This window comes from Sorex fumeus, unplaced genomic scaffold (assembly GCF_029834395.1).
Source record: "Sorex fumeus unplaced genomic scaffold, SorFum_2.1 ptg000050l, whole genome shotgun sequence".
Taxonomy (NCBI): domain Eukaryota; kingdom Metazoa; phylum Chordata; class Mammalia; order Eulipotyphla; family Soricidae; genus Sorex; species Sorex fumeus.
This window is the reverse complement of record NW_026606107.1, coordinates 13,941,230-13,952,562: the sequence shown is the minus strand read 5'-3', so window position 1 is coordinate 13,952,562 and position 11,333 is coordinate 13,941,230. Positions and strand designations below refer to the sequence as shown.

At 43.2% G+C, this 11,333-nt stretch overlaps 1 protein-coding gene across 3 annotated transcripts in view; it reads left to right on the top strand.

Moving 5' to 3' along the window:
- Positions 1-3,536: 3,536 nt before the first annotated feature.
- Positions 3,537-11,333, top strand: part of APOOL (apolipoprotein O like) — a 73,689-nt gene continuing 65,892 nt past the window's right edge. The window contains exons 1-2 of one of the 3 annotated variants that reach the window (XM_056124155.1): positions 3,537-3,655; positions 7,448-7,552. In XM_056124155.1, the coding sequence (XP_055980130.1) occupies positions 3,641-3,655; positions 7,448-7,552 (120 nt within the window). In that variant the 5' untranslated portion in view covers positions 3,537-3,640. Of the gene's footprint in view, positions 3,656-3,741; positions 3,763-7,447; positions 7,553-11,333 lie in introns of those variants that run through there. The other 2 variants (XM_056124157.1, XM_056124156.1) reach the window with 2 other exon arrangements.

Sequence of the window (11,333 nt, the reverse complement as noted above, 5' to 3'; positions counted from 1 at the left end):
CCTATCTAATGCTGGTATGTGTGTACAGCCTCACTCTGATGGCCAACTGGTCAGACTGCTGAGGCTTTGGCCCCTGCCAAGGAGGGTCTCAACACAGATTTATCAGTCGTAGTTTACCCAGCAGGGTCTCGGGGTGGCAAAGGTGGATCAGGAAAAGTGACTGTCTCTCCTCCCTGCCTCACACAGGACCCGTGAGGCCCACCAACATCAGTTCAAAGAGGGTGAAAGGGATCAATAAAATTGTGGTAAGGGATCATTGGCACTTGAGTGGTAAGTCTGATATGGTAACACTGAAGCATTAAAACATAATAAACATTTATACTCTTTTATTGGATAATGTTGGTTTGTCCTTTCTCCCTTGCTGCAAGGAGTTCAGGTTTATTGAGTTATATCCATCACAGTGCACCCCAGGCACTCCCATTCCTCTGTTTTTATCTTTAAATTCTCCTTTGTGCTCTGCTTGCCCTATCTGTTAATCACTATACGCCCAAATCAGACCCCGTGACTTGTAAAGCCAGATTCTTCTAAGGACTCTACAGTGGATAGGGAGCTAGCTTTGCATGGCACTGACCTAGGTTTGATATCTGGCATACCATATGATTCTCCGGTCCCATCAGAAGTGAGTCCTGCTCATGGAGCAGGGAAGAACTCTTGAGCACCATTGGGTGTAACCCCAAAACAAAGAAATAAAGGCAAGAGGTGGAGGGAGAGAAACTTAAATCAATATACTCAATATATGGGCACTGTTTGGAGCCAGTATAAAAAGAAATTTTAAAAAATAATGGGACACTCGGGCTTATTTTTAACACTGACTAGATATTTAATATTAAGGAATTATTATTTCTGTATAGTAATTTTAAGGTATTCTAGCTTTTGACAGATAAGGTATGTCTTGAATTTGCTTCATAATAAATCAGGGGTGAGTAATAGATGAAACAAGAATTTACTAACACAAGGTGTATGTACCTCTACTTATCTGTTGTTGGCCACTTGGGTTGCTTCCAGATCTTGACTATTATAAATAACACTGCAATGAACATAGGTGTGCATATATCATCTCAAATTAATTCCTTTGTGTTCCTGAGATATATACCTAGGAGTGGAACAGCATTTTCCAGAGGCTGAGCCAATTTTCAATTCCGCTGCCAATAGCTGAGGGTTAGTGTCACCAAATCCCCACCAGTACTTTTTTCTCATCTTCTTGATATAGGCCATTCTCATTCTCAGTAGCATAAATTGATGGATCATTGTCACTGATTGGAATAATCCATGATATACAACATCTCCTTGTTTCTGTGTCTGTTGGCCATAGCCATCTGTGTGTCCCCTTTGGAGGAGTGTCAATTTAGCAATACTCCCCATTTTTTAATAGAGATGTGTTTTTGGAATTGTTGAATTTGGGGAGTGCTATCTGTCTCTTGAAAACAAGCCACAAGGGTACCACTGAAGACAATCAATTTCATGGAGTGTTGTGACTATATTTTCTCAGATGTATTTTATGGATTTGTTTCTAAAATCTATGCCTTGAATCCTTTTTGAACTATTTTGTGTGCATGGTGTTAGTGGTCAAATTTCAACTTTTTGTGTGTTTTTGGGCCACACCAGCTGTACTTAAACCCAATTACCCAAGCACTATATACTAAAAAGTCTTTTCTATTTTATAAAATGACTGCCCATATACGTGAAGGTTTATCTATGCGCTCTCAATTCTATTGTTCTGAGTTTTCTGAGCAGGGGAAAAGGCTTGGAGTCAAACAGTTGTTAGGAGGGCTTCTGAGAGACAGAAAATGAAGCTGAAAAGTCTATGTAAATCAAGCGTTTATTGCCATAGGAGTCTGACCTGATCCCAGACAACAGGAGGAAGTGCCAAAAATGTTTTAAGCAGGGAAGGGCATGGATTTGCACTTTAATATAAACACTTTGGGGGTCCAAAGTAAAGCAGGCAAAAAAAATCGAAACATCGGCTGAACATTGGTTTATTTCTCTGGTACTTTCTGTATTTGTGATAGTACAATATTGTTACTGAGGGGTCCTTATTAGGATTTAAAGCTTTTGTAAATAAATGCTTCAAAAATGTTTACCAAAAATCCGAATTTGGGTGAACTACATCATTCACATTTTTTTTTCTACTGCTAGCCTAGCAGGGCATTTTAGACTCAAAAGTCTAAAATATAGACTTTTGGCATATATTTGACATTTTTAGACCATGGTTATTGAAATCTAGTTAGGGAACATCAGCTAAGCCAGTTCCGGTACACACTGACCCCTAAAGGAACCCTTTTTTTCCCTTTCATTACAGAATCCAGAAGATACTGACTTTTTTTTTTCTTTTTGGGTCATACCCGGCAATGCACAGGGGTTACTCCTGGCTACGCGCTCAGGAATTACCCCTGGCGGTGCTCAGGCGACCATATGGGATGCCGGGAATTGAACCCGGGTTGGCCGCGTGCAAGGCAAACGCCCTACCCGCTGTGTTATTGCTCCAGGCCCGATACTGACATTTTTAATCAAGCCCAAGTGTGTCTCCGCAGCGAATACAAACAGGAGAACCGCGGAAAGACTCTGGGACGTCTCTTTCCTGGTCTACTTTACTCCAGCTAAAGCTTGGAAAATGTCCTAAAAAAGCATCGCAAGGACCCGCCCTGTAGCCCCCAAGATTAGCGCTCAGGTTTCTTTTGTTCTTTCAGATCAAGACCCAGTTGACTGCTGACGATCCTCGCCAGGCCAACGCCATTTTTAGGCAGCTGTTTGCCAGTTGGCACTGGGGGACGAGCAAGACAGTCAGCTCCTTGCTGGGGATTGGGAAAGAGCAACTTCCCGGGCGGGGGAAACTCTAAAAGCGTTAGTTCAGTATTCCCCGATCTTGCCAGTTCTCTCGCTATCCCACTACGAAACTACCTCCTGTTTGCTTCGAAGCTAAAAGGAGCCTTTGTAGTGTCACTAGACACTACATCTGCGCCCAAAGAACCTAAACAAGGTTTGCTTGCCTTCACGTACCTTCGCTGCCGCCACATCCGCTATTTTCTCCGCCCAAACGTTCGTACAGAGCGCGCGGAGGGACAAAATAGTTCTACCCGGCTCCTGTCGCTAGTCCCTGCTAGTACTTTAGCTCACCTGCTCCTTGTCCGGGTTCTTCTCGGTCCTAGTGCCAATTTGGGAAGCTACCACAGTTTAGTCAGTTGTCTTCCAAAACCCTTTTTTTAAAGTTCCCTTTCTTCCTTTAATATAGTCATCGAGAACTTTCTCCTGGTTGCAATTGCTGTTTGGCGGGTCGCAGGATTTTTAATTGTTATTATTACCTGTATCACGTATATTGACTAGTTTATATAAAAATAAATCTCAAAATGGGAGCCATGACCAGTTGTTTTGGTTTGGGGGCCACACCCGGTGGTGCTCAGGGCTTATTTCCGGCTCTGACTTAAGGAAACACTCCTTTGGGGGCACGGGGTAACAGGGATCCAACAAACCTAGGAGGGCCGTATCCAAAGACAAAGCGCCACCGGAGCCAGAAGGCGAAGAGGCGGGAGCTGGAGCAGGCGGACTATGGGCGTGATCCGGTGACCAGCAAAGAGATCTGGGTAGAGCTGTTTTGTCCCTCCCCGCTCCCTGTAAGGACCTTTGCAAGGAGGCGATCGCAGATATGGCGGTTGCGAAGGTACGTAAAAACAAACCAACCTCGCCCACTTTCTTTGAGAGCTGGTAGCATCCTGCTAGCTCTAGAAAGGCTCCCCTTAGCGTCAGATGGGAGCCTCGCACTAAGCGGTAAGTAGCGGAGCAGTGCGATTGCGAGAGAACCGGCAAGGTCGGGGAATCTTGGACGGTAGGAGCCACCAGACACCTGCCTCTCGCTTGTAGAGTTTCCTCTGCCTGGGACGCTGCTATTCCTGATCCCCGGCAATGAGCTGTCTTGTAAGCCTTTCATTGAAAACCGCTCTTTCCCGATCCCCGGCAGGGGGCTGTCTCTATAGTAATCCAGTAAAAACTGGGACATAATTATAAAAATGGCCGCCGGCCAGTCCGTCAGCAATTATTTGGGTCTGGATCTGAAAGGAGGAAAAAGGAATCCTCCAGGGTGGAGCCTTGCGACCCTTCGAAGGACTTTGTCCAAACTTTATTTGTTGTGGAATAGACCTTGAAAGCGACGTTGCAGAGTCTCACCGCAGTTCTCCTGTTTGTTTTCGCGGCAGAGAGACTCTTGAGTTGGAGTAAAAATGTCAGTGTCTTCTAAATTCTGGAATGAAGAAAAACGCTTTCATTTAGTAGTCAGTATGTACCGGAGGTGACTTGTGTGGCTGCTCGCTGATGTTCCCCAAGTAGATTTCAGTAACAATAGTCTACCCACGTCAGATATGGATGTATTGGGTCTAAAATGCTCTGATAGACTAGCAATGGATAGAATTGTGAATAATGTCGAACAGCGAAATTTGGGTAAACATTTGTGAAGCCTTGTTTACAAAAGCTTTAAAACCAGATAGTACCCCTTGTATTGCAAATAATGTTTTGTTTTAAAAGAATCACAAAGTAGTAGCATTGTATCCACAAAACAATGTTCAGCCAATGTTTAGATTGTCTCAGTATTAGTCTCAATTCATGCTTCTCACTTTGTTTCAGCAAGTTCTGGCTCTCGTGCTTTATTTGAATTACCAACACCATCCTTTCTTTTTTTGTGTGTTTAGGCCACATCCTGCTGCTCAGGGATGGAAAGGTCCTCGGTGGGGTGGGGGGACTTTATGGGGTGCCAGGTATTGAATCCTGGTTGGCAGTGTGCAAGACAAGCACTCTACCTGCTCTACTATTGCTCTGGTCCACCAACACCCTTCTTACTGAACTGCCTCTGGCTTTATTTTTATGCAATCGTTTTTGCCGGTTTTCCCTTGGTTCCCCAGTGTTTCTGTAAAAATGCAAATCTAGCTATACCCTCCCTTGCTTAAAACAGTTGCAGCACTCCATCCTGATCTCTGGGGTCTGTCAGACCCTCATGGTTAGAACATTTGATTTGCTTTATCCTCTCAGCTCCATCTCTTATCTCTCCAAAACCCCAACAACTGTTGGACTTCAAGCCTTTTTTTCCTTGCTCTTCCTCTGAGTTCTGTGTTCCCTTTTCCCACTCTCCGTTCCTGCTCGTAGTTCATCCCTTTATCAGGTATGTTTATATTCTCCCAATTTGCTAAGCATACAATTCTTCTGTAATAAGAGTGTCCTTGGCCTCTCCACTCTTATTTTAATAATAGAGGGCAATTTTTTTTCTGTAGTCCTTAACTTTAAGCTACTTTAATGACAATACTTAACATTAATTTTTAAATCTTTAGAACCTAGCCACAGGTCTGACTTATGTACTCAATAAATTCTACATTTAGTAAGTTAGCGTCAGGTAATGAAGAATAAAGAGATTAACTTAAGTAGTTGAGTTTATACTATATAACACAAATAACTGATTTGTAGTATGGGAATGCTTTGCTTTAAAGAGTAGGAAGAAGTAGTCTTGAGGGTTCAAAAGAGAGGGCTCATAACTGTTGTGAGAGAATATAGAAAGACTTTATAGAGGAGATGCAGAGTCAGAAGAAATGGTCAGTGGTAAAAAGCAAACCATGATAATAGGATTTCTCTGAATCCTAAGGTAGAAGAGAGTTGAATGTTTGTTATATTTCATTTTAACATTGGCAGTTACCACAGTACTTGCCATGTCCATGTTTAGACTGCCCTCCCGTTGTTCATCGATTTGCTCGAACGGGCCCAGTAACATCTCCATTGTGAGACTTCTTGTTACTGTGTTTGGCATATTGAATACTCTTGGTAACTTGCCAGGCTCTCCAAGAGGGGCGGAGGAATCGAACCCGGTTCGGCCAGGCTGGCTGCGTGCAAGGCAAATGCCCTACCGCTGTGCTATCACTCCAGTCCTATGTTTAGACATTTTACTTAATTCTCAAGACAGCTTTATGTAGTAGATAATTATAATTATCATTTACAGATGAAAATAAAAGATTTGAAGAAGCCAAGTAAATTGCCCAGAGTCACGATGCTAATAAAAGTTGAAGTGAAATAAATGATTTGATTCTGGAAACCCTAAGAAATGATTCAACCTGCACAGGCAAAGAGGCAGGGTCCAGTCGGTGCAGCCCACTGGTTGACTCAGGATCTTTTAGAGTCCAAGACGCAGATTATTGGGTGATGCAGGTGGAAGGCATGGAACACATGTGATGAAACGGGAATTTGAGGTTGGTACTACATTTCTTCATATGAGAGAAATTTGTCAATTTCTCTTCAACCTCTTGCAATGAAAGTTATAGGTGCTAGCCCTGGACAGTCAAAAATCTGTATATAACTTTTGAGTCTTCAGAAACTTAATCACTTACTAAGTTTGTTATTAATCAGAAGCCTTGATGATTATATGGCCCGTTACTTCACATGCATGTTACATATACTATGTATTGTACTCTTATAATAGAGTAAGCTGTTGACACTGATGGCGGGATCTGGGTTTCAATATTGTATGTCTAAAACTTAATTTGAGTAAGTTTGTAAATCATGGTACTTTAATAAAATTGTTATAAAGGAAAATATTACTAAGAAAACATTGATGGAAATACATATATACTAAGAATATATTAATAGATATATATGTATATGGTACCATACACTTTATGGTTACTACAAGTACATCCATCTTTGAAATGAAACAAAGATATTTAAAAGAAATAAACAAGTAAGTCAGCTCCAGTTGTTTAGACCCATGTTGTTGAAGGACCAGCTGTGCCATATAACTTATTTAATGTATTTATTGCCTGTCTCTGCTCCACTAGAATATTATTAGCTATGCGAGAGCAAGAATTTGTTTTGATCCCTAATGTATCCCAATACTGAGATTAGGATCAGACATACAGTAGTTGCTCAGTTAATATTTATATACCGAGTGACTACTATTATGTATCTCATTTTATTTCTCATAGTTTCGATTCACTTCTTCCTGTTAATTATCATATTGCTTTATTCCATTTGAAGTAGTTAATTATCATTGCTAAAAAGGATCTTTTGAAACTGAGGCCTGATTAAATTAACTGGCACTACCCAGATTCAAGAGGAGCAAAAAGTTGTGATAAGAACTTGAGAGAAGACTGCCAAAAATTCAAATTTTTTATGACAATTCCTGGAATAAACTTTTATATATGCAAAGAACTGTAGAACAAGGGGAAGTGGAGAATATTCTGTATAGCCCCTTTGCGAGATTGGTTCAGGTTTTTCTCATTTTTATTGAATTTATTGTTTGCTCCCCCCCAATAGTCCCAGAACAAAATTGTTTTGCTTCAAATAATAAGTAATACTTTACCATCTATCACGAGAATTTTGAGTACATGGAGTCATTTGGAATGTTTACTATAATCAAATAAAGCGCACAGTGTTTATCAGAAGCCCCCAATTTATACTGTCTTTTTGATAAATGTTTTTCTAGATGGGAAAGCTGACAACCATACCTGCAAGTCTGATATGCACATCTATAGTTGTATATGCAGCTAAAGAAGATGAACTAAAAATGCAGCTAGTGAAACCAGAGCAGGTAATTAAAAGTTTGTGAATATTATATAATGTAAATATGATGCAAATGTGATCATAAAACATATATAACATAATCCCTAAATTTATAGTACTCGTATTGCTAGTATACTAATATATTATATATCATGCTATTCATATTATGAATTATTATGTACATACACCACGTGTTTTATTAGTATATTGAGGGACACTATGTTTCTCTTATGTTGGCTTTTGTGACTAAGTCTGCAGTGAAGATAGCCACTTTAAGATCCAGGTTTTATATCCTTTGTATATATCCTAAGAAACGTGAGTCCTGTATCAACTTTTTTGAGAAACATCCATAGTTTTTCATAATTGCTATACTAATTTATATTTGTACCAATGTGTATATATATGATATAGGTCAAGTCATAGGTGATTTATCCAGTTCCCCAAAAGATATAGGTCTCCTAGGGTACTTCAAATCATGTTCATGGAAGAAGCAGGAAGTGAGGGAGGTACTGACTTCCAAAGATACTGCTATGGACTTCCTATTGTACTCACTTTGGTCTCCCTGGGCAGTGTCTGGGGTGTGAGGTTCAGATTAGTCACATCTACCACAAGTACCTGCAGAGGGTGAATACTAGCATTCCAGCAGCCCTACTGAGCAGCTTCTTCAGTAGACTTGATCTAAATGTTGGGAAGCTGTCCTTAGCTGTCCCTATAGAGAAAGAAGAGAGAGGGAGTGAGAGGAAGGTGAGAGAGATAGAACACACATACACACAAAGCCCTGAGGACTCACTCAGTGACAGGAGGTATAAGTGTATAGTGTGAGGTGCAGTTAGTAGAGTTGCATATGCACTTGCACAGTTCAGAGTACAAGCAACTGCTAAAGGAATTATGGGAGCAAAGAGTGGATGTTGGCCTGGAAGGTTGAATGAGCAAGCAATGCCTCGAAGTGGCACTTAGGAGATGGCAGAGTTCAGGCATAGATGCTGCTGGCACTCAGTCAGAAGGGAGGATAATTATCTTCCTCTTCCCAAAAGACCCTAGAGATGTCATTAAGAAATTAGTCTCAGCTGTATGTTTAACTGCCCAGAGGACTAAGTCTGGGATTTATGGTAAAAGCCTTGCTTGCTCTCAGCCCAGAGAACTGTTTTGGAATCTGTAGCTCTTATTGTGTTTATCCAAATAACTGCAAGTATTAATAAGAAGTAAACATAATTGTTTAATATGTACAACTTAAGGGAAAGAGGAAAGCAATATAGAAGTCCTTGGGAGATAGAGTGTATTCTTGAGTTAATCTTCCCAAGAGAATTGCCTCTGCTGAAATGTTTTACCTCTGTAAATGATCAATCGCATATATGTGCAGTCCTATACCTCAAACCCCTTCAGATGTTCTTTGAGTACGCTAGCAGCCTTGCATTAAATGGACCATTTCCACCATCAATTTGTGGTCCCGACTCTTTGTTTCTCTGAGGAGGCCTGGGGAGGATGGGGAGGCGGCTCTCAGCCACCGAATACACGTGTAGTGCAGCACCGACACTTTGTGCCTGGGTAGGCACGAACAACCGACCTTTTGGTTAGATGTGAGCCTAGGTTCACCAGGAATGATCTCTAAGTACAGAGTCAGGAGCAGGCCTTGAGCACAGTTGAGTGCAGCCCCCCAAATCAGAATGTGTTGCTGTAGTTATTATTGTCGCACTGTAGCACTGTACTCCCGTTGTTCATTGATTTGCTCGAGTGGGCCCAGTAACATCTTCATTTTGAGACTTGTTGTTACTGATTTGGCATATTGAATATGTCACAGGTATTGAATACGTCATGGGTAGCTTCCCAGGCTTTGCCGTGCGGATGAGATACTCTCTGTCTCGGTATCTCTAGGTAGCTTGCTGGACTCTCCGAGAGGGGCGGAGGAATCAAACCCGGCTCAACCAGGCTGGCTGTGAACAAAGCAAACGATGTCCTACTGCTGTACTATTGCTCCAGCCCCCCACCCCCTTTTTTGTATATGGTTTGGTAATAGGGATCTGGCCTCTTTTTTTTTATGTGGCTATCCAGTTTTGGTAAAACTCCACTCAGCATTATCCCCTCCACTTTCATCAGAGTAATGGTAAATTATCCAGTTCTTGGCCCTTAGATTGTACTCAGATCTTGACTATTGTGAATAGTGCTGCAATGAATTTGGGAGCAAAAATGTATTTTCCAAATAGAGTTTTTAGACCCTTAGGGTAAATGCCAACAAGTGGAATTTATAGCTAACATGTAAGCTCTGTTGTTAGTTGTGGTTTTTTTTTTTTTTAGAAATAATCATGTTCTGGGGGTATGGTGCCGCCAGAAGGCCGATCTGTACCTGTGAGGCAAGTGCATCAGCAGCCTGATGGCACCTTCAGACTTCCAGATACCACAAAATTGTTGCTGTGCCTTTGGCCAGACTCCAAAAACTTGGGGCAAAGTTTACCAAGAAAGTAAATGGCCAAAAGTTAGGTATGTGGGAGACATCCCCACACACCACCTCCAGCTCAGCTATATAATTGGAGGCAAGACCTCACTGGTTCCTGATTGAACTACTAAATGGCCATGATCGCAGAGACTCAGAGACAAATCTCGAAACCCAGTGGCTTTTAGCAGAGATGAATTCAGTCCCCTCAATGAGTTACCAGTGCTGCACCACCCCAGGGGGGAAGGGTGTTGTCCCTCGGCCTGCTTCCTCTTGGCGGCTCGGTGGCCACCATCCTCCAGAAGCCATTGGACAATCAGGTTTGGGCCCTCAGTGATGAGAAACGCGGAGCCTCACAATATGGGGGTGGAGCCGGCTCTTTCCTCCCCACCCCATCAAGACCCCCGAGTCGCCCCCCACAAACATCCTCTCTGGCTCCTGATCAAGCTGTTTAATTGCCATGATCCCAGAGACTCAGAAACAAATCTTGGAACCTAGTGGCTTTTGGCAAAAATGCGTCTGGTCCCTGCAGTAGTTTGTGGGTGGCGGGCCACCCCAGGTGGGAATAGATTTCATGCCTTGGCCTATTCCCCCTGGTGACCCGGTGGCTGCCAACCTCCAGAGACCACTGGTCAGGTTTTGTCCCGTAGTGAAGAGACACACAGGGCCTCACGGGGTGGGGGTGGAGCCAGCCCTTTCCTCCCCATCCCAATGAGACCCCGAATTACCGCCCATTAACAGTTCTCTGGCTCCTGATCAAGCTGCTTAACATCCATGATCCCAGAGACTCAGAAACAAATCTCAGAACCCAGCGACTTTTGGCAGAAATGTCGGTCCCTGCAGTTGGTTACCGGCGCCGGGCCACCCCAGGTGGGAATAGGTTTCTTGCCTTGGCCTATTCACCCTGGCGGCCCGGTGGCCGCCAACCTCCAGAGACCACTGGACAGTCAGGTTTGGGCCCGCAGTGATGAGATACGTGGGGCCTCATGGGATGGGGATGGAGCCGGCCCTTTTCTCCTCATCCCCAAAAGACCCCGAGTCACTGCCCACAAACAGCCTCTCTGGCTCCTGATCCAGCTGCTTAAATACCATGATCCCAGAGTCTGAGAAACAAATCTCAAAACCTAGCGGCTTTTGGCAGAAATGCGTCTGGACCCCACAGTAGGTTACTGTCACCGTGCCAGCCCATGGGGGAAAGGGTGCTGTCCCTCTGCCTGCTCACCCTAGGCGGCTCAGTGGCCGCCATCCTCCAGAGGCCATTGGACAGTCAGTTTTGGGCCCGCAGTGATGAGACATGCGGGAACTCATGTGATGGGGGTGGAGCCAGCCCTTTCCTCCCCACTACAAAGAGACCCCGAGTCGCCACCAACAAATGGACTTT